This window comes from Xenopus laevis, chromosome 3S, assembly GCF_017654675.1.
Source record: "Xenopus laevis strain J_2021 chromosome 3S, Xenopus_laevis_v10.1, whole genome shotgun sequence".
NCBI classification, from domain to species: domain Eukaryota; kingdom Metazoa; phylum Chordata; class Amphibia; order Anura; family Pipidae; genus Xenopus; species Xenopus laevis.
In genome coordinates this window covers 115,753,127-115,777,295 of record NC_054376.1, presented here as the reverse complement: position 1 = coordinate 115,777,295, position 24,169 = coordinate 115,753,127, and the positions used below count along the sequence as shown (strand labels likewise).

At 41.1% G+C, this 24,169-nt stretch overlaps 2 protein-coding genes across 3 annotated transcripts in view; both read left to right on the top strand.

Annotated features, from left to right (window-relative positions):
- Window positions 1-10,869, top strand: part of adamts2.S (ADAM metallopeptidase with thrombospondin type 1 motif 2 S homeolog) — a 150,174-nt gene extending 139,305 nt beyond the window's left edge. Inside the window, exon 22 of the mRNA XM_018256219.2 lies at window positions 8,961-10,869. Within this exon, the coding sequence (XP_018111708.1) occupies window positions 8,961-9,382 (422 nt within the window). The 3' untranslated portion in view covers window positions 9,383-10,869. The remainder of the gene's footprint in view (window positions 1-8,960) is intronic.
- A 10,209-nt stretch (window positions 10,870-21,078) lies between these two features.
- The window catches only part of fam13b.S (family with sequence similarity 13 member B S homeolog), a 63,799-nt gene continuing 60,708 nt past the window's right edge, over window positions 21,079-24,169 (top strand). Inside the window, exon 1 of one of the 2 annotated variants that reach the window (XM_041588763.1) lies at window positions 21,079-21,408. The gene's annotated coding sequence lies outside the window, so the exon portion shown is untranslated. The remainder of the gene's footprint in view (window positions 21,409-24,169) is intronic. The other variant, XM_018256216.2, reaches the window with a different exon arrangement.

The following is a 24,169-nucleotide window of genomic DNA, read 5'->3' as shown; positions in this document are numbered from 1 at the left end:
TTGAAGCCTGTATTTTATTCTACTGCTCTCCCCCTAAACTAGTGCTCCTCAAGCCTGCAAAGATCTGGTTCTGCAGCAGATGTCTGTATCAGTCACTACAGTCAAGCCCCAGCCATTTGCTTCAGTTAGCTTATTATACAAGTCGTGGTCTTCAGCTAAAAAAAATTGAGCAATTACTTGAGGCAAAATAGAGCAACTATGTGGCTGCAGGTGAAGAACCTCATCAACAACTCTTTGACCTCCCTTGCATAAATAGCACAAAACTAGGTCAACTTTGCACAAAGGAAGAAAATTACGTTTCTTTTCAATGCCAAGGTATTTTCAGGCATTCTGTCATATGCCTGAAAGGCAATTTTATTCAGGTGATAAAATGGCCATAAGCCATTACACAGGTTACAGGGTTAATCCCAACCATGCTAGAGTACTCCTGCTTTTTAAGATAAATTGCTGCTCTGGTATGAGTCCATTATTCCACACCAACAAATTTTCAGCATTTAGTTCTTTCTACTACTGAAGAAAGCCTGTTTAACTTTAACCTGGGAGTAAGAAACACATATGGGCACATGTACATCTGCAAGTGCAGTGAACAAAATTTCTTTACACTTGGCACAATTTACCTGTGCCTACCGAAGTGGTGCCCAATTTGCAATACTAGACACAAATGCATGTGTGCTTTGGGCAGATCAGGCATTATTGCATCAGTGTCATTTCTGGTGTTCGGTTTGCAAATGATGTTTTTGCCATAGTTTACTTAACTGCGGCAATTTATGCAGGGAGCTGAGGGAACCCTGGAGCTCCTGCCTGGTCTGGAGGTGGCGATAACAAAAAAGGTTCCCCTGCATCAATAGATGTGGCATCACTTGACTGGAGTGGAAGGCTGAAAGGACTGCGCTATGCAGAACACAACCATATAGAAGTGCTAGAGGAGTACATTTTATGGATGCACTGAATCCAGGATTCAGTTCAGGATTCGGCCTTTTTCAGCAGGATTCGGATTCAGCCGAATCCTTCTGCCTGGCCAAACCGAATCTGATTCGGCATTCGGCCAAATCTTTCTCGAACGATTCAGGGGTTCGGCCGAATCCAAAATAATGGATTCGGTGCATCCCTTGTATTTTTTGACACAAGTACATTTAAAGTGGTTTCACACACAACTGACTGCAGGGAAACCCAGATTTGTGCGAATGCTACAAAGCACCTGGCCTAGGATGGCAAAGTTTCAGGGGTGGCATGCCTTCTGCTTCCCGCATTATCATACCTCCCAACATTTTGGAAATAGAAAGAGGGACAAAAAGAGTTGGTGTGCAGCAATTTGTTTGACCATGCCCATTTTTGTGGCCACACCCCCTAATTACCATGTTAATTAGCAGTTTATGAAAGTTTGAACACATTTCTGTGGTTTTTATGTGTTATTACAGTTTTGCTAATGAAAGTGAAATGCCCTTTAAGCTGCAAGTCACTGTTTCCCCCAAGAGACTTGCTTATCTTAAATTGTTAAAATTGTGTCTTTGCTTATCTTAAATTGTTACAAATGTATCAAAGTGCACCTGGCACATATACTGGGCTCTCTGCCAAAAGCCAATTACGTTTTAGAAACTTTATATCTTTTTCTGGCTGTTTAGTGCAGGAGATCAAAAAGAAAGTTGAGACATTTCAGTAAGAAACCTGGGACTGCGGGTTGAGCTATCAAACTCAAACTCAAACCGATTTTGATAGTTCAACCTGCAAAAAAGGGACAGTTGGGAGGTATGCATTAATAGGGACCAGTGCCGGGCCACGCTGGGCAGGCGCCCTAGGCAGGCCCGGCACTTGCGGCGCTCGAGTGCGCACGCGCGGATTTGCGCACAAGGCACAAAAGTCGGCAAGAGAAGGGAACCGGAAAATGGGGTAGGCGACAGAGGAGGTACGAGCCTGCGCCCTCCCAGCTTTGCACCCTAGGCACGTGCCTACTCTGCCTACCCCTAGTTCTGGCCCTGATAGGGACTGCGCCAGTTTTCAGAGCTCCTGTTCCTTGTGCAGATCCAGTTTCTTCCTGTAAAGTGATTTGAGGGGCGTACACAGTTCTGTGTTGCAGGTGTGTGAATGCACATGCATTTAGCGGAGGAGGCGGGAGGCAGACCAGATATATAATTGCTGGCCTAGGGGCCCATAACTTTGAAATCCAGACCTGGAAACTGCAACTGCACTTGTGGACATACATGAGCCTTAAGGCAGAGACACACTCAGATTTGGGGAGATTTAGTCGCCGGCGATAAAACGCCTCTTCTTTGGTGTGACTAATCTCGAACTACCTCCCGCCAGCTAGAATCTAAATCGCCGGTGGGATGGCACTTGGAGCACTTTGTTTTCCGAAGTCGCCCGAAGTTTCCTTGTGCGGCAACTTCGGGCGTCTTCGAAAAACGAAGCACACCGACCGCCGGCGATTAACATTCTAGCCGGTCAGAGCCAGTTTAGGGAGACAGGTCTGATCTCTCCGAATCTGAGCATGTGTCTCTGCTCTTATAGGTTTTAAGTTGAGGTCACTAAGTGAAAAGCTAGAGAAACCAGACTTAAACCAGTTAGAAGAGCATAATCATACAGTATTTTTACTGAGGAAATATTTTGGATAATTTTCAAATGAGATAGAAAGATTTCATCAGATCTCGAATTTGCTGCTTTGCATAACATGCCTTGTTGACTACCTACAATGACTATAATCACACATTTGTAGCCAAGTGCTAATGCTTCAATATTTATTTAAGATGTATTTACTGTCATCTGTTGCCTTAGCATTGGTTTTCTTTTTGAAATGTTGTTGGTGAAAAAAAAAAAAACTTTCTTATTACATGTTCGAATTTGCCAAAAAAATCTACTTGTGTGCACTACTGAAATGTTGATTAAAATGGTGTCTGATTTGTATATATATATATATATATATATATATATATATATATATATATATATATATATATATATATATTGTGTGTGTGTGTTAATATGGTAATAGTATAGTAACAATTCAATATAATTAATTAAGTTGAAAAAGAAACTGGTGATCACCATTGAAGCAGCGTTGGCTAATTTAGACCGTACTTGTATGACCAATCTGGTGGCCTTTTACAATTCCACCATAGATCAGTACGATGTATATATTATATACACACCAATGCTGAGTCAATATCGATGGCAGCTTATTTGCCTTTATACTTTTTTTTACGCTCTTCACTAATAATAATGCATTAGTCTGCTGAAGTCAGAGCGTACGACACAATTCATTTCTAAATACTTTTGCCAACAGCTTTATGTATATAGCATTAAACTTAAAAAAAGGATAGTTGTAAAACTATATTTGTAAACAAAATATGCTGCATTTTTTTCCTCTTATGAAAATCTAATTGTCTTTGTGTTTTAAGCAGAGTATTATAATATGCTATTACTAAAGGCATTTTGTCAGGGTATACTAATGTTATTTCTTAAGAGTAAATCACAATGTGTGTGAATTATTTTTGTAAATTGTGTAATGCAAAAAAAAAAAAACCCAAAAACCTGGCTATTAGTACTGTTATGTAATTCAGTTGATGGTTTCTTGTTCTGCTGTGTTGACGACTGTTAAACTATTGTCAGTGTATTAACAGAATGGTTTTTTTTCACGGCATTGATGGTAAAGAAGAGAGTAATATAAGGTGTCTTAACATTGTGCACTATAATTGCACTTTTCATTATCAGGGATATTTTCTTTGTTCAGAAATGTGCATTTTAACGTGATTTCTTTTTTTGTATAAAACTTATACAGTGATTCAAATGTCATATATAGCTTGTGTTGGTTTTTTTTACAAAACGACTTGTTGTTGGTACTGTGATGGCTTCCAAATGGTCAGGTAATTCAGCATCAAACTTGGATATTCTTACAGATTTTCATTATGGGAAGGCCCATTTATTAAAGTTCCCCCTTGGTGCAGATTCAGGGATCGGAGTTCACGGCAGCCATCTTCCGGGTTTTCGGTAATCTGCATGCGTAGTTGGAGCAATTTCCCGGTTCGCAACAACTGTGCATGTACCGAGATTGACGAAAATTGCCGAAGCACCGGAAGAAGACACGAAGACCCGGAAGATGAGCTCCAATCCCTGAATCTGCACCGAGGGGTAGGTAAAAAGTTAGGGACATTTGCCTGGAGTAGCAGCTAAGCTGGGGGGAGGAGGCAGGGGAGTCTATGTGGGGTAGGGTTTTTTTTTAATAAAGGTTTGTTTCTCCTTTAAAGGAGAACTAAAGCTTAACTAAAGAAATAGCTAGAAATGTTGTACATTATATTTTGTGCTTCTGTACCAGCCCAAGGCAACCACAGCCCTTTAGCAGTAAAGATCTGTGTCTCCAAAGATGCCCCAGTAGCTCCCCATCTTCTTTTCTGCTGATTCACTGCACATGCTCTGTGCTGCTGTCACTTACTGAGCTTAGGGACCCACTCCCAATATACAGTACACATAGAATAGAAATGTCACAATATAAGGCTGATTAGTAATTAATACAGATAATTACTACATGGCAGCACAGAAACCAGTGCAATTAGCATCAGAATTTAATAATCAGCAAACCTGTAGCATCAGCTTATATTACAGACCAACCTCATTTTCTGCTGGATAATTAGTGACGAGCCCTAAGCTTAGCTTCTCAACAGCTGCTCAGAGCCCACTGAGCATGTGAGTGTCACTGACACTTTCCAAGATGGTGACCCCCTGTGACAAGTTTGAAGTAATGGATCATTGCTGCTGACACTTTAGGCTGGTGCAATAAGTTCAGTATATAAAATATGGCATGTTTAGCCATATTATTTTTTAGGGTTTAGTTCTCCTTTAATAAATCTCAAATATTTAGAGTTTTAAAGAAATAAAACAAAACAACACCATTTTTAGAAATTATTAAGAACAATAGAAATTTGAATGTTATCCCCATGCAGTATATTTGTAGATAAGTTAAAAGAAAAAAAAGCTTTAGTGAATGTCATTGGCCCTGAGCCATGGTTGAATGACAGCACCAGGGCGGTAATTACAGAAAGCTGTACATTGTTTCCAATAGAAAAGGAAGGGTTGTATGTATGTGAAGCATGACTTAAATCCCAGTAACTTCTGATGGGAATTACTGATATAAAACTGAACCATATGGTAAGACACAGACACAGACAAAGTAATGGCAGGAGTATTCTTCAGATTCCTTCAGGTAAGTGAAAAGGAAAAAGGCTCAATTCTTCTTACAAATGATGTGTTCATCAGTCTGCAATGGCCGAAGGCCTCTGTGAAATAGGGATGGTCTCCAAAACAGACATGTGGCACGACCTTTGGATCCAGCACTGGCTGGATTAGTCAGTGCAGGATCTAAAAAAGGTTGGCGGGGGGAGGCTAAGTGGGCATCCCCTCAGCCGCCCCTATGTTGCATATCATTGAGATGCTGCTCTCTGTACGAAGTGCTGAATTTCTCAGTTTTAATAAACATAACTAACTATAATTTGTGGCTGACATAGTGCTAAAATATCTAAAGGAAAGAAATCAACCAAAGTGTACTGGGGGTGTCAATGTTTAAGGCACCCCCCCCAGTAACTATAACTACTTACCTTAGACTAGGACTGCACCGAATACACTATTTTGGATTCAGCCGAATTCTCGAATCCTTTGCGAAAGATTCCGAATACAAACTGAATCTGAATCCTAATTTGCATATGTAAATTAGGGGTGGGAAAGGGGAAACATTTTTTACTTCCTTGTTTTGTGACAAAAAGTCACGTGATTTCCCTACCCGCCCCTAATTTGCATATGCGAGTTAGGATTGAGTGTATCCCTACCTTAGACCCTAGACAAGTGCTCCTGTTTCCTAAAAAGTGCACTGGCCCAGGTACTATCTTTGTGAACTGTGCCGCCATCTCTTCTGATTTTGCTTTGATCAGTGCCTTAATTAGGGGTAGGAAGAAAAGGCACGTGCCAAGGGCCGGGTCGGACTGGGTGGCCCAAGGCCCACTGGGGCTACTGCCCCAGGGTCCCCCTCCGCCCGCCACGCTACCATGTTTGGCGCGTCTCTGCGCCGGCCTGTGTGCTGCGTCTCTGCGCGTGGCGCCACATTTATACACATGCGACATGCGAGTGCACACCAAATTTTTTTTGCCGCAACTTCCGATAAAGGGGATCACAGCATTAAGAGGCAAATATGGGTACAGTCCTGGGCCGGCGAGGCCCACAAGAGCCAGGGGCCCACCGGGTTTTTTCCCGGTGTCCCACCGGCCCAGTCTGACACTGGTCAAGAGTGCAAAGGTGCAAAAGGTACCTCTTCTGCCTCTTTGCCCCTAGTTCAGACCCTTGTTTCCCCACATGTGGCATCAATCCAATACTTCTTGAATGCGTGCACTCCTCTGTGCATGCACTACATCAGTTTGTGTGCTTGTCCGTTCGTGTGCACGCACATCAGAAGGGGGCGATGTAGTTGACCCGGTTGCCTTGGTTGCCCGGCCGACTTGGACCGGCACTGGCTGTTATCCTCTTCGCTATCCAGGACAGTCCAGGGCAGGTCGCATGCTCTGTAGGAAACTGAACTTGAAAGTTAAAGACCAGATTTTTATTCTACTGCGCATGTGTGTTGTTCAGGAACGTTCAAACAATCCCTGGGACATCAGAAGAGATGGGGCAGTTCACAAAAGTAGTACCCGGCACTTTTTAGCAAACCGGATCACTCACTGTACCAGGGTCTATTTATTAATTCTGTGCTTATAGAGTAAAGGTGACTAAACAGACACACACCAATTTGTGTGTAAAGTCATCTTTGCCAAGAGTGGCTTGCCCAATAGCCACCAGATCACAGTGATCATAAAACAGTGATGGTCTCCTGTTGGTGCTATATAAAGTGCTGTTGTTGAAAGTCTAGAAAAGTTATTTTTTTCCAACACCATTGCAGTATATTGGAGGTGCAGTTTTAGATTTTGTTTCCTTTGTTTTTTTTTTTTTAACAGATTCTCTTTATTACATTTTAAACATCGATTTATATAGAAAAAAGAAGGAGAAAGTATCAAGAGAGATAGAGCCTCGGGATATTGTTTCCTTTGTTTGATTACCAGCTCAGGTGTGGAGTCCCTAAATAAGCATTTGGCAAATGAGAATCATTTTGGCAAATCATAATGCAAAAGTAGGTCAACTGATATACACCACCAGCAAGTACAGTATATAAATTGGTTTGCTCCCTCACAGCAATATTAAAGGAGAAGGAAAGCTTTATTTACTTGGGGGTGCCAAAAGTTAGGAACCCCCAGGCAGGGCCGGAACTAGGGGTAGGCAGAGTAGGCACGTGCCTAGGGAGCAAAAGCTGTGGGGGGGTGCCAGGCGCGTACCTTCTCTGTCGCCTACCCTATGCCCGGTCCCCTCTCTCCGACAGTATCTTCTATTTTGGCGTCCGCGTGTCGATTCGCGCATATGTGTCCATTTGCACATGTGCTTCCGCAAGCAGCAGTTCACGCATGCGTGCGGCCAGGTTGCCAAGGGCGTCTACCGGTCTCCTGGGCCGGTACTCCTATCAGGAAAAAACTGCACTGGTCTTACAGTGAGCACCACAGAGCGATCGCCTTCCTTCTTCAAATTTCCCAGGCAGACACATGCACAGTAGAACTTAATAGCTGACTTCTTTGTTAAAGTTCAGCTTTTCGCTCTACTGCACATGCGCACCCACGTGTAGAAAGAAGAAGAAGGAAGTTGATCGATCTGTGGTGCTCGCTGGAAGAACCCCTGTATCGGTGCAGTTTTCTCCAGATAGGAGCACCGGCCCCGGGTGTGAGGTAAGTAAATACAATCACTTGGAGGTGCCTAACTTTTGGCACCCCTAATTAAACAGAGCTTTCCTTCTCCTTTAAATGGCACTTCTGCAAAAGACTTCCTACAAGAGACACAGCACAATCTGTTGGATCAGTCCACAGCGGCAATCGCGAATCACCAAATCTGCTTCCCCCCTCAATGGACATCCGTGCTCCCTAAAGTGTTTACACTGCAGATACATCTGATAGTTTCAAGAACAGGTTGGATGCCTTGATAGCAAGTTCCTGGAGTTACTAAAAACCTACTAGAAAATTGTGATGCTGACGTTAAAGTCATTGGGCGTCCAGATAGTGTTGACGCGCGGCAATTTTGACGCAAATGACTTTTCGGACGTCCGCCCGCTGGTGAATTTTCATTGGAGTTTTTGCGGATTTATTGCTCAGGGGCGAACGTGGAAATTCGCAACAAATTTGCGTCAGGCGAATTTATTCTACCATCGCTACTGGCCGTGTGTCTCTGCCCTGAATAAGCTCAAATGACCAGTTTTTATCTTGAACAGTTTTCATTCATTGCTAGCTTTTATCATATGTCTATCCCTCTGTATTACTTAAGTTTAAACATCTTAGGGCAATGGTAGACAAGGAAATTAGACGCCCACAACAAATCTCCTCTTCTGCTGGTGATTAATCTCCTCCAGATGCTCCCACCGGCAATAAAATGAATCTACCATTGCCCTTATAGTGTCCTAAATTTGTAAAGATTTGTAACAGATTTTAGTGTCCTAAAATCAAATTTGTAACAGATTTTTTTTTTCTATATGACAGAATGGCACAGTGTACAAGGTACAGGTATAGGATCTGTTATCCAGGAACCTATTAACCAGAAAGCTCAGAATTACAGGAAGGCTATTTCCCATAGACTTCTTTTTAAATAATTTTCTTTTTCTCTGTAGTAATAACAAAACAGTAGCTTGTACATGATGGTAACTAAGCTGCATGAATCCGTATTGGTAACAAAACAATCCTATTGGGTTTATTTCATGTTTCCATTCTTTTGGTAACCTCATGGTATGGTTATTCCAGAAAGAACACCTTATAGATGAAATCCAGATCCCAGGCATTCTGAATAATAATTCCTTGTATAGAGCTAAAGCACTTTAAAATATGCGCTTATAGTTGTATTATTTTTCCCTTTTTTCACAGATGAAAGCTGCCTTGAAGACAAGTCGATGGTTTGTCGTCTGGGAATTTTGCATCGTTACTGCTCAATGCCTGGCTACAGCCGAATGTGTTGTAAATCATGCAATGCATCTCGCTTGCACAATGACACCAAAACGAATAGTAGTGGTAATCCTGCACGCCCAATTCCATCACCTCCCACTCGCTACAATACCACTTTGACCTTCACTCTTAATTACAAGCAAAATGTTTCAAACTCCAGCCTCACTGACCAACATAATAACAGGGTTGACATTCCGAATAAAATCCAGGACTTACAGAATGAAGTGCCGCAACCCAATGCCATTCCCCGGAGAAGATCCACATTCGGAAAGACGAAGAACCAACGAATCCAACAGCTGATTGCAGAGAAGGTCAAACAGGAGTCAAAAAGGAAGTCAAATTGATCTCAGTGTAAAAATATTACTGTTTTTTTTTTTTAAGAAAAGAGTTGTTATTAGACAAGAAGCAACGACAATGGTGCTGTAGTAAAACAATAAGTTAAAATCATACTCACAAAAAGCTTTACAAGGCAAAATCATGGAAATAAGTACTGTTAAACACATTACATCCTAGGCATTGTATTGAAAGGGAAAATAGATCCTCATATTTGTCATGAGCTCAATCAGTTGGGCTTATGTAGAGGAGGTGCATAAACATTCTGATTTTCCAAAAATAAATTTAAATATATTTCTTTTTTTCACATATATGAAAGGAAACCATTATAGTCTCTCTCTAATTCAAAGGAAACATTTCTCATTCCCCCTTAGGCTCACAGTGTCGCGTAACCCTTCCCTCACCTTGTTTGTTGTGAAGCGAGGGATTCTGGGACTTAAAATCTCATTGCTTTCCATAGTGGGTGGTGCTGAGATTCTCTAGAAAGCAGAGGGACATCATGTCCCAGAGTCCATCGCTTCACAGTGGGAAAAGGGGACATGGGAGCTGCATAGCACTGTGAGCCTAAGAGGAGCGGGAAATTACTAACAGTGTCAATGTTTTCTTTCAGTCTACAGCAGGGGTGCTCAGACTTTGTCACCTCGCAATCTATTCTTGACACCTGACACCATCATGAGATCTACCTGAAGAACTCATAGCAGGATGGCACAGAGGCACTTCCATGTATAAATACCCCCAATCAGGGGCGCTCCACCAATCAGGTGAGCAGAGGAAGTCGCCTCAGATGGCAGCGCCCCACTAGGTACCAGGGGCGACAAAAATGCTGCTCCTGGTACTTGATTAAGAGCTGAATTTCCGTTTTTCAAACTGGAAATTTGGCTCTTCTAGAGTAGAGAGCGCAATAATGCTCTCTGCGCTGGCGTCCTGGTCCTCTTCGCCGCCCTCACGGACCCCCTCGGACGAAAAAGGAGCGGCAGCAACACCAAGCTGCCTCAGGCGGCGGAGGGACCAGGATCGCCCTGCCCCCAATACCCCATTTTGGTAAAATACATTGATGTCTATGAGCGACTTTTTCGCGCAACAATTTTTTTCACGAGCGATACATTTTTTTATTTTGTGCACACAATTTTTACTTGCAGTGATTTTTTTTCTGTGGTCTGCCAGGGACTTTGAAGTGATCGACCAGTAGACTGCGATCGACGTCTTGGGCACCCCTGGTCTATGGAATCAGCTTTATCTTTATTTTTGGAAATTCCTTTTAATTCAAAGCTGTTGACTGGAAAACCTGCAGGGTAAAGAAAAACACTAGTTACAATTCTGACATTATGGTGCCAAAGGATCCTAGTGCAATATGTCTTTATACGTCACGTATGCATTGACTGCCGTCATGTCATGGTCTTTTTATGCAATATGACAGATTATACCCGGATTGTTACAGTGTACCATTTGGAGTATTTCGCTAAATTAAAATGCTGCATGTGCTGCTTCTTTCTTTTGAGTTGCTCTCCCTTTTCTTCACACAAAATGACGTCCGACGGTTCCTAAACAGGAGATCTTGGTTAGGAACACACTTCACAGTTGCCTGTATGTTTCCATATAACTTGTTTGTAACCCCCTGCTTAATCAGTCGGCAACAGTTATTTCCTGTGTTGGATTCACACTGCTTACTGTTTCACATACTTGCCTAAAAGTGACACTGGTTTTACATTTGATCATCATCTGAATCCCGAAGGAACCGGCAATGAAATTACAAAAAAAAATTAAAAAATCAGTGTTATGAACAAAAAATATTTTTGCACTTAATAAAAAGAAAGAAAAAAAAATCTAGTGTGTAAAATAAATTTACCTCTGAAATAATATTTGTTTTTTTTTGTTTTTTTTTAGCAAAACAGTTGTTACTTTATTTCTTGGCCCACACCACTACCCAAACACTTTAAAGTGTATACCTGATGACATTTGTATACACATATGAAATCCATTATCCAGAAAGCTAGAACTTACAGGAAGGCCATTTCCCATAGACTTTTTAATCAAACAATTCACATTTTTATTTGATTTACTTTTTCTCTAGTAATAAAACAGTACCTTGTACTTGATCCAAGCTGAGATATAATTCTCATTGGAGGTTATTGTTCTAAATTTTGTTTAAATGATTTTTTTAGTAGACTTAAGGTATGAAGATCCAAGTTATGGAAAAATCCGTTATCCAGAAAACTCCAGGTCCCAAGCATTCTGGATAACAGGTCCCATATCTGATGTTTGTAAGCAGGGCCGCCATCGGGGGGCACAGGGGGTACTCCTGTACCGGGCCCGGGCCTAAAGTGGTGCCCACTTTTCGAAATAGCCAGGCCTCCCTTGACAGAGCCAAAGCCATGCTGCCTCTTCCGAAGTCCTGAACCGCTGAAGTCCCTAACTGCCGAAGTCCTGATGCCGCGAAAAGACCCGAAGTAACGAAAAGAGCAGAACTTGAAGTCCTCAAGCCGCAAAAGGAGCCAATGGGGACCTTATCATGAATTTTTATAACTTGTGTGGGGGGGGGTTTACCGTTTTTAGCGCTGATGTCTGTGTGGTCTTTTAACTGTGGTATGGGCAGATCTGGGGTGGGGCTTGTGGTGGGAGGGATCCAGGGGGGCCCAAAAATTTTGTTGTACGGGGCCCCCTTGATTTCTAATGGCGGCCCTGGGTAGGGTTGCCATTGTTTCCTAAAATGTTGATGTTGGGGGCAGGAACAAAAGGGGCAGGCCGTTATGTAAAAGGAACGGACTGTGATGTAAGAGGGGGTGGAGTCACACCACTCAATGTCCAGAAGGCAGAGATAAGTTAATTTTGGGAGCATTTGGGAAGGGCCAAGGACTTTTGACATATAGGATAAATAAAAAAAAAAAAGATTTTATAGGCAATTATGAGTAATATGTGGTGTTGCTTTTACATGGTGTTAAATTATTATTTATATTATCTTTAAAAATAGCCCCTTTATTGGAGCTCCCAATAGATGTTCTCTGGTTACTGTCTGTGTTTCAAATGAGGGGTGGGCGTGTCCCTGCCAGAAGCACAGTAGGAGGGCGTCAGCCAATGAGAGCCCTGGAGTCACACAAGCACAGACAGGCTTCAGTTCCCTATCAGGTCCTGCTAGCTGCTGATTGGTTCCTGTCCTACAGTGCAGTGGGCTGAGAGCCGCCGGCTCCCCTGCGCAGCCTGGGAATTCAGGGAGCAGGAAGTGGAAGAGAAGGGAGAGATAATTAGGGTTTTTGCAGAAATATTCAATAAATCAACACTACTATTTTAAGCACAATTCTTCTATATTTAACCCTTTAAGTGCCAGCAGAATTTCACATTTTGGTTACGCGAAATGCCAGCCGTTTTTGAAACATTTTGTGCTCTCTCACTTTAGGGGCATTTTCTGAGGGGAAACCTATAGTTTACCTAGGAAAACTATACATTGTTTTTTTCGGTAGAAACTGAGCTTTCTAAATCTGCCTGAGTTTTCATGTATTTCCACCTGTGCAAAAAAATTTATAGTGCTAAATACCAAAAAAAAATGAAAAATTACCATTTTTCATCGTATATCAATTTATATCAGAAAAATATTTCATTTTACGGATGAAAATCCAACTGATTTGGAAAGCCTTATGTCTCTCGAACGTGCCAATACCAGATATGTATAGTTTTAGGGAGATTTAGGATTTCTGTACAGCAAAAACTCCCGGCAGTATATTACCGAATTTTGAAAGCACTAAGGCAGAAAACGGCATGCTTTAGATTCCAAGGCAAAAAAATCCTGAAACCGTAGGTTTACCCCAGAAAACCATACATTTTTGAAAAGTACACATTCTGCCGATTACAAAATGGGTAACTATGTCTCTCTACTCCCAACTACCAAACATAAAAGCTTGTCTGAACATAGCGGTTTTTCAACAAAAAATTCAAAATTCTGAAAAATCATTTCAAAGGTTTTATTTTGCTGCTCCGCATATCCCAAACTATATTAGGTACCAAGAAAAAGCACCTGAAATATGATTGCCAGGGGTCCACTGAACAATTTGATACCCATTATGCATAGGTTTACCAAAGTATCTGGCATTTAGAGACACCAATATGAAGTTAGCACATCCAAATTGTTCAGGACTTTACTTCAGCTACTGAGAAATCAACACATTGACTGCATTTTTTGTGGGGTAAAAACACAGAAATATATGTTTACCCCCCAAACCCATATATTTTTGGAAAGTACACATTCTACTGAATCTAAAATGGGTACCCATGCCTTTCTGCTCCAAACTACTGAGTCGCAAGGCTTTCCCACAATTGTCGGTTTTGGTGAAATATCTGAAAATTTCCTCAAAGCTTCAACTTCCCAGCACCATATCGCCCATGTATCATTACGTACTAAGAAAAAGCACCCTAAATATGATTGCCAGGGTTCCTCTGAACATTTTGGTGGTCATTGTTCATAAGTTTACCAAAGTATCTGGCATTTAGAGGCCCCAAAATGAAGTTAGCGCATACAAGCAGTCCCGTGGGTAACTTCAGCTAATGAAAGATCAACACATTGACTGCATTTTTGTGGGGTAAAAACACAGAAATATATGTTTACCCCCCAAAACCCATATATTTTTGGAAAGTACACATTCTACCGAATCTAAAATGGGTACCCATGCCTTTCTGCTCCAAACTACTGAGTCGCAAGGCTTTCCCACAATTGTCGGTTTTGGTGAAATATCTGAAAATTGCCTCAAAGCTTCAACTTCCCAGCACCATATCACCCATGTATCGTTACGCACCAAGAAAAAGCACCCTAAATATGATTGCCAGGGTTCCTCCAAACAGTTTGGTGGCCATTGTTCATAGGTTTACCAAAGTATCTGGCATTTAGAGGCCTCAAAATGAAGTTAGCGCATACAAATAGTCCTGTGGGTAACTTCATCTAATGAAAAATCAACACATTGACTGCATTTTTGTGGGGTAAAAACACAGAAATATATGTTTACCCCCCAAACCCATATATTTTTGGAAAGAACACATTCTACTGAATCTAAAATGGGTACCCATGCCTTTCTGCTCCAAACTACTGAGTCGCAAGGCTTTCCCAAAGTTGTCGGTTTTGGTGAAATATCTGAAAATTGCCTCAAAGCTTCAACTTCCCAGCACCATATCACCCATGTGTCATTACGTACTAAGAAAAAGCACCCTAAATATGATTGCCAGGGTTCCTCTGAACATTTTGGTGGCCATTGTTCATAAGTTTACCAAAGTATCTGGCATTTAGAGGCCCCAAAATGATGTTAGCGCATACAAACAGTCCCGTGGGTAACTTCAGCTAATGAAAAATCAACACATTGACTGCATTTTTGTGGGGTAAAAACACAGAAATATATGTTTACCCCCCAAAACCCATATATTTTTGGAAAGTACACATTCTACAGAATCTAAAATGGGTACCCATGCCTTTCTGCTCCAAACTACTGAGTCGCAAGGCTTTCCCACAATTGTCGGTTTTGGTGAAATATCTGAAAATTGCCTCAAAGCTTCAACTTCCCAGCACTATATCACCCATGTGTCATTACGTACTAAGAAAAAGCACCCTAAATATGATTGCCAGGGTTCCTCTGAACATTTTGGTGGCCATTGTTCATAAGTTTACCAAAGTATCTGGCATTTAGAGGCCCCAAAATGAAGTTAGCGCATACAAACAGTCCCGTGGGTAACTTCAGCTAATGAAAGATCAACAAATTGACTGCATTTTTGTGGGGTAAAAAACAGAAATATATGTTTACCCCCCAAAACCCATATATTTTTGGAAAGTACACATTCTACAGAATCTAAAATGGGTACCCATGCCTTTCTGCTCCAAACTACTGAGTCGCAAGGCTTTCCCACAATTGTCGGTTTTGGTGAGATATCTGAAAATTGCCTCAAAGCTTCAACTTCCCAGCACCATATCACCCATGTGTCATTATGTACTAAGAAAAAGCACCCTAAATATGATTGCCAGGGTTCCTCTGAACATTTTGGTGGCCATTGTTCATAAGTTTACCAAAGTATCTGGCATTTAGAGGCCCCAAAATGAAGTTAGCGCATACAAACAGTCCCGTGGGTAACTTCAGCTAATGAAAGATCAACAAATTGACTGCATTTTTGTGGGGTAAAAAACAGAAATATATGTTTACCCCCCAAAACCCATATATTTTGGAAAGTACACATTCTACCGAATCTAAAATGGGTACCCATGCCTTTCTGCTCCAAACTACTGAGTCGCAAGGCTTTCCCACAATTGTCGGTTTTGGTGAAATATCTGAAAATTTCGTCAAAGCTTCAACTTCTCAGCACCATATCACCCATGTATCGTTATGCACTAAGAAAAAGCACCCTAAATATGATTGCCAGGGTTCCTCCGAACAGTTTGGTGGCCATTGTTCATAGGTTTACCAAAGTATCTGGCATTTAGAGGCCCCAAAATGAAGTTAGCGCATACAAACAGTCCCGTGGGTAACTTCAGCTAATGAAAAATCAACACATTGACTGCATTTTTGTGGGGTAAAAACACAGAAATATATGTTTACCCCCCAAACCCATACATTTTTGGAAAGTACACATTCTACAGAATCTAAAATGGGTACCCATGCCTTATTGCTCCAAACTACTGAGTCGCAAGGCTTTCCCAAAGTTGTCGGTTTTGGTGAAATATCTGGAAATTGCCTCAAAGCTTCAACTTTCCAGCATCGTATTGTCCATGTATCATTACCAGCATAAAGCATCCTAAATATAAACATATGGGTCTACTAAACAGTTTGATACCCAATGTGCATAGATATACCAAACTATGTGGCGCACAGAGACCCCCAAATGACAATAGTGTATATACATTTTCACGGCTGACGCGCTGGCTGCTGCAATATAAGCACCTGGTGTGTGTATTATGCAACATTAGACCACCCTAACAGTACAGAGACCCCAGAAAACCATATATTTTCAGAAAGTACACATTCTGACGAATCCAATATGGGTAAATAAGTGTTTTGTACTGCAAACTGCCAAACTGCAAAGCAATGCTGAACATAACGGTTTTTATCAAATTTCTGAAAATCGTCACAAAGCTTGAATTTTACCCCATTATATGCCCCACATTTCGTAACTTATCAGCATAAAACATCCTAAATATGAACGCCAGGGGTCTACTGAACACTTTGATGCCCAATATGCATAGATATACCAAACTATGTGGCGCACAGAGACCCCCAAATGACAATAGTGTATATACATTTTCACGGCTGACGCTCTGGCTGCTGCAATATGAGCACCTGGAGTGTGTATTATGCGACATTAGACCCCCCTAACAGTACAGAGACCCCAGAAAACCATATATTTTCAGAAAGTACATATTCTGACGAATCCAATATGGGTAAATAAGTGTTTCTACTGCAAACTGCCAAACTGCAAAGCAATGCTGAACGTAACGGTTTTTATCAAATTTCTGAAAATCGTCACAAAGCTTGAATTTTACCCCATTATATGCCCCACATTTCGTAACTTATCAGCATAAAACATCCTAAATATGAACGCCAGGGGTCTACTGAACACTTTGATGCCCAATATGCATAGATATACCAAACTATGTGGCGCACAGAGACCCCCAAATGACAATAGTGTATATACATTTTCACGGCTGACGCTCTGGCTGCTGCAATATGAGCACCTGGAGTGTGTATTATGCAACATTAGACCCCCCTAACAGTACAGAGACCCCAGAAAACCATATATTTTCAGAAAGTACACATTCTGACGAATCCAATATGGGTAAATAAGTGTTTCTACTGCAAACTGCCAAACTGCAAAGCAATGCTGAACATAACGGTTTTTATCAAATTTCTGAAAATCGTCACAAAGCTTGAATTCTACCCCATTATATGCCACACATTTCGTAACGTATCAGCATAAAACATCCTAAATATGAACGCCAGGGGTCTACTGAACACTTTGATGCCCAGTATGCATAGATATACCAAACTATGTGGCACACAGAGACCCCCAAATGACAATAGTGTATATACATTTTCACGGCTGACGCGCTGGCTGCTGCAATATAAGCACCTGGTGTGTGTATTATGCAACATTAGACCCCCTAACAGTACAGAGACCCCAGAAAACCATATATTTTCAGAAAGTACACATTCTGACGAATCCAATATGGGTAAATAAGTGTTTCTACTGCAAACTGCCAAACTGCAAAGCAATGCTGAACATAACGGTTTTTATCAAATTTCTGAAAATCGTCACAAAGCTTGAATTCTACCCCATTATATGCCACACATTTCGTAACTTATCAGCATAAAACATCCTAAATATGAACGCCAGGGGTCTACTGAACACTTTGATGCCCAATATGCATAGATATACCAAACTATGTGGCACACAGAGACCCCCAAATGACAATAGTGTATATACATTTTCACGGCTGACGCGCTGGCTGCTTCAATTTGAGCACCTGGTGTGTGTATTATGCGACATTAGACCCCCCTAACAGTACAGAGACCCCAGAAAACCATATATTTTCAGAAAGTACACATTCTGACGAATACAATATGGGTAAATAAATGTTTCTACTGTAAACTGCCAAACTGCAAAGCAATGCTGAACATAAAGGTTTTTATGAAATTTCTGAAAATCGTCACAAAGCTTGAATTTTACCCCATTATATGCCCCACATTTCGTAACGTATCAGCATAAAACATCCTAAATATGAAACATCCTAAATATGAAATATGAACGCCATGGGTACCAAACTATGTGGTGCACAGAGACCCCCAAATGGAAATGGATATATAGTAAATAAAATTTACAAGGCAAAACAAAATAAGGCAGTAAAGAGTGAAATGCAAAAAAATCCAATAAAACCACAAAAATCAATGTTTTTTTTCCAGACTCGTGTTATCGGCCGTCAGAATCACAGTTTGAATATTTTAGCTGGGCCAAACAGGTTATACGGCTAGAAACAAGTGAACACAACATACGCAGAGCTGAAAATGCAATAAAATGGCTAAAAATTCAATAAAAATGCTAAAAATGCACCAAAATACCCAAAATTGCAATATAATCACCGAAATAACATAAAAAAGATATTGCACAGTACGGTTAGCGAATACGCTATTCGTAATGGCAATAAAACATTTTTTTCAGCCAAAAAAAGAAATGATGCGATAAGAAAAAAAAAAAAAAGCCACAATGCCATGTATGTGCGTGTGCGTGTGTACAAATGGTAAATTACATGTTATGTGCGCGTGTGTGCGTGTGCACATGTGTGTAAGTGCAGTGAGTGTAAGTGACCCCCCCAATCCCCAAAAATGTATGTGTAAGTGTGTGTAAGTGTGAATCTAAGTGTGTATTACTGTAATAAGTGTGTGTTTGTGTGTGTAATTGTTGCACTAACCTGAAAAAATCGCTGGAGACTGTTGCAGGCGATCTGGAAGGGCCTCAGGAAGAGATCTGCGACGTCCTCTGTGTGCCTGTGCTGTGGGGGCGGAGATATCCAGCGCGGTGTAGGCTGCAGCAGCAGGACACGTAAGTTACACGTGCCTGCTGCTGTTTTTGGGCCCCTGGGCGATCGCGCCCCAGGGGCCACTCGATCCCCTGCTCTGCTCGTTGCCTAGGGGCAGGGGATCGATGCGGAACGGAGCGAGCGGCTCTAACAGCCGCTCCTCCGCTCCAGAACCCGGAAGTGCTGCAGAACGTAGAATCTACGTTCTGTGGCATTTCAAGTTACTTTTCCACAGAACGTAGATTCTACGTTCTGTGGCACTTAAAGGGTTAAAAAGAATGTAAAGGTAAAAAAATAAAATACCATTTTTACTTTCTTTAATGAAAAAGAAACCTATCTCCAATATACTTTAATTAAAAAATGTGTTCCGTTTTTATAAGAAACCTGACTGCATGCAGTGAAATTCTCCCTTCATTTACTGCTGTGGATAGGAATTGTCAGATGGTCCCTAACTGCTAAGCAGGGAAACAATCATACTTATGAACAGCAGGGGGAGCCCTCGCCTTACTTCCCAGCCATGCAGAACTCAAGCAGCTTTGTTTACGACGATCCCTAAGCAGCCCAGACCACACTGAGCATGTGCACAGTCTTGGTCTTGCAAAGATGTTTAACAAAGTTACAAGATGTTGACCCTCTGTGGCCAACTTTGAAAGCATAAATTATATGTTTGATTAGGCTTGTGGTGCAGTAAGTTCATGTTTCTATTTAGTATACAAAATACAGCATTTCTAGCCTTATTCTATTTTAGACTTTACATTCCCTTTAAATGAGTATAACGCACTGGTACATTCTTATTTTTTACACAAAATGTCTCCTTTAAGGGTAAAATTGTAATACTGGCCTTGGCAGGTGTTTTACATGCTTAGCCGGCCATGTGGCAACCCTAAGCTATAGTAAGAAATCAGCTGGTCACCCGCTTAAAGGAGAACTAAACCCCCCGTTAATCAAAAACCCCACCCCCTTCCGTCCATTGTCCCCCTCACTGCTTTCTCCCTCCTTAGTAAGTGTCCCTGTCATGTAACTTGGTATATTCATGCAGAGTAGTGCAGCGGAGCTCTCCGGCGCCATCTTCTGGTTCCTGTCGGAAGTGAGCGCCGGCACTGAGCTTTTTCGCTCATGCGCAGTTGGGACCATTCTGGTATTCATGCCTACTGCACATGCGCAGAAAGCTCCAAAGATTGCCGAAGGAAAAGCAGAGTATCGGAAGATACAGAAGATGGCGCCAAAGAGCTCTGCTGCGCTACTCTGTATAATTATCCCAAGGTACATGACAGGGATACTTTTTCCACTGAGTTACTAAAGCTGGCCATAGATGCAAAGATCCGATCGTTCGAATCCATCTCCTGACCTGCCACTAACCATTCAGATCAAATAAAGTAGAAAAGAACAGATCAGCCGATGTTCTGCCCCTGACAGCATTCGTACGAAAGTTATGTCCAACCAAAGCTAGAGACAGTCTCCCACTGAAAATCGTACGATCGGCAATACATGCAGAGATATTATCGGCAGCCGACAGAAATCTTATAACCTGTCCGATCGACCAAACGACCGATTTCTGTGGGACGAAAAACGACGGGACTCTCCACACACGGTCCGAAAATCGTACAAATTGATTTGGTCTATGGCCAACTTAATGAGGGAGAAAGCAGTAAGGGGGTGGGGGCAATTGATGGAAAGGGGATTTTTGATTAATGGGGGTTTAGTTCTCCTTTAAAAGCAAACATTGTAATGGTTGCTATGGGTTACTGCACCTTTATTATTGCATGTGGAGGTTAATGTTGAACGCAATTGTCTTTATGTAATTGTTTATAGTCCACCGTGTTATTTGTCATCGCTTTTATTTCAATAAACACACTTGTCAGGGGCGGATTCATTTTCATGGTGGAGGGGGGTCACACTTCAAATTTCTTCTCTAATTAGGCCCCCAAGTCTAAATCCAAATAACCTATCGCTGTTTAAATACATAAAGATGAATATGGACTTTACATTAAGGATTTAGACCCGTCACGCTTTTTTCGCTCTGTTGTGAAGCAAGTGGCGCCCGTTTTACTACTTGAATGCCGACGCACGCGTCTATTTCTATAGCAAATACACGACTATACACCGCGGCAAAACGCAGGGGGCCGAGTATAGAACTTCTGCCTCACAACCGGCGCGTCATTCAAGGCGCATGCGCGGTGGCACGTGACCGCACCCATCACTCACAATTGAAACACATTTCGCAGGAAGTGTCCGCCTCGCTGCTCGGCGCATGCGCATCTCCAAGGAAGGTAGTGGGAATTTGGCTGAGCGACGAGCTGTGGGTGTGAGGATAGAATAGGTCTATTCCCTGCAGTATAATAGATTTATAGCGTTGCCTTTCTATTTAGCGCCTGTTTTCGCCGCTATTCGCCTGTCTGGGTTTGCGTTTATCTACAAAGGGATATTGTTTGAGTTAAGAGGAGAGCCTGTGCCATATTTGCAGGTGCTACTGGAGCATCTTTGGATTTGGGGCTTTCAGACCAAGTAAGTCTCGCTGCTAAATGTCAGTCTTTCTAAATGTCACTTTCTGCTCTGACTGCTTTGAACAAACAGCATTACAGTAGGACCCCCATTTAATGTTTTCCAGGGGACCAGAAAAATCCAGGGAAATGTAAAATCAGGGAAATGTATTCTGCATAATATATATATACTATGAACTAAAAATCAGAGGATGTAAAATTGAGGTTCAACTGTATTTCCCAAAACAGAGGCCCATAAGAGTCTGAGTGCTTAAGATTTGGCTTTGTATTTAATGGGTGTTTATGTTATTTGAGCCTTCATCATGAGTCGGATATTTCAACCTTCAATTGCTCCTTCGCTCCGGCTGATAATTGGCAGTGATGCATCGCCATATCCATCGGTCTTGGCTACTAATAAAAACATGCGAGTGCTGAAAACTCTGCAGCCTGACCAATCATGACTTGACAGAATTAAAGGGGACCCGATCACAGAAAAAAAAAAAAACACTTCTGTGTCTGGAGGTGCGAGAAATTCAGAAAGGGGGAAAACAAAAAAAATATATATATATTTAGTGTGCCCCCCCCCACATCAGCAGTGAGATGGCCCGTGAGGGTGGCCAAGCTGTGGATTGAAACATGTAGATGTATCATAAGTTTGAGTAAAATATATATATATATTTTGTATTTTCACTTAGAAATATGTGTGTATATATTTATATACATACATACAAAAAATGACCAGCAACACCGGGATTTAGTGAGTCAAAAAAGTATTATATTTTAGAGTGCGTTTAGAGTGTAATGCACTCTAAAATACAATACTTTTTTTGGATTCACTAAATCCTGGTGTTGCTGGTCATTTTTTGAATGTTATGTATATGTGTGTGTATATATATATATATATATATATATATATATATAGTGCTTTGAGAAAGGGTAGGGACCTAGCCAAAAAAGTTAGTTATATTTTGCTTGAATAAAACTCTTTTCTCCACTTTTTAAGACCTGGGAGTGCTAGCTTATTTAGAGCCATTGTACATACTTCTACATAGCTCTGCACCCAGGCACCTTATACCTATACACGTGTTGTGCCACCATTCTTCGCTCTATATATTTTATATATATATATATATATATATATATATATATATATATATATATATATACAGTAAAAAGATGAGATCCATTATCCAGAAACCAGTTATTCAGAAAGCTCTGAATTACACAAGGGCAGTTTCCCATAGACTCCATTTTTTGTTTTTTAGTAATTTTTGTATATGGAATTTTTAATAAATTCAATGACAGCTGCGGTTTTAGAGTTTGTCAATTTAGCTGTGGATTTAAAAAGCTCTAAAACCACTAAAATTCCACATTTAATAAATAAGTCCCTCAGTGTCTGAAAAGATTGTGCAGGTTCCAAGTCTCTAGTAGGCAGCAACCTAATTGACTGAGAATATTCCTTGGCCAGTCAGGTTGCTGTGACGAGGGTGTGGAAACGGCAAAACTTACTCAGGCTAATTTATCAACACTTGGCGTTTATGTAAATGGGGAGTAACCCATGCAAATTAATCAGTCAGTAGCCTACTATCAGTAGAAAAATGAAAGTGCAAATATCCCCAGTGTTGATAAATGACTAAATTATTCTGTCATGATTTGTATGGTGTAGTTTTTTTTTAAATTACACTGCAGACAATTCACGCTGATGTTTAGGCAGCCATCTCAGGTAGTTCTACCTGGTTATGCATTTTCAGAAAGAGCCAGCACTTCATGATGTAACTGCTTTCAGAAAGGCTATTTTTTCCTACTCAATGTAACTGAAGGAGTCACAGTGGGACTTGGATTTTTACCATTTAAGTGCTGTTCTTACAATTGTTCTACAATTGAGCTGTTATCTTGTGCCAGGGACCTATCTGTTACCTTACCATTGTTTTGTTAGGCTGCTGGGGGGGGGTTGAGGTGGTGATATCACACCAACTTGCAGTAAAGAGTGACTGAAGTTTATCAGAGCACAAGTCACAAGTCACATGACTGAGGGCACCTGAGAAACTGACATGTCTGACCCCATGTCAGATTTCAAAATTAAATATAAAAAAAATCTGTTCTGTTTTTTAAAACGGATTTCAGTACAGAATTTTGCTGGAGCACAACTAAAAAGACATCCAATCAGGTAGGCAATAATGATTAATATATGGTGCTGGCTTACTTTTCAGCCAAAAAGTAATATTTTTAAAAATTGCCCCTTTATTGGAGCTACCTATAGATCTGCTATGATCCCTGTCCGTGTTTCAAATAAGGGGTGGGTGTCTCCTAACGGTCCCTGCCAGGAAAACAGTAGGAGGGGAATAGCTAATCACAGTCTCGCATTCACACAGTTCTCCATCAGGTTAGTCTAGCTTCTGATAGGTTCCTACACTACAATACAGTGTGCTGCTTGCTCCCCTGCACAGCCTGGGAAAGGAGGCAACAGAAAGTGCAACAGATGGGCAGGACTAGCAGGGTTTTGGAAGAAATCTTCAATAAATCAGCCGGAAAAACAACTTTTTTTAAAGTGTAATCAAAAAAACTATTGCTCTGTGAGTCTAAAATGTTATTGTTATAGTTACTTTTTATTACTTAGTTTTCTATTCAGGTCCTCTCATAATCAAATACCAGTCTCCAGTCACTCACTGGTTTGTTAAGTTGATTTGAACCCTAGCATCCAGATAACTGCTAAAATTCCAGAGTTGCTGAACAATAAAGTTAAATAATTTAAAAACCACTTATAATACAAAATGAAGGCGAAACAC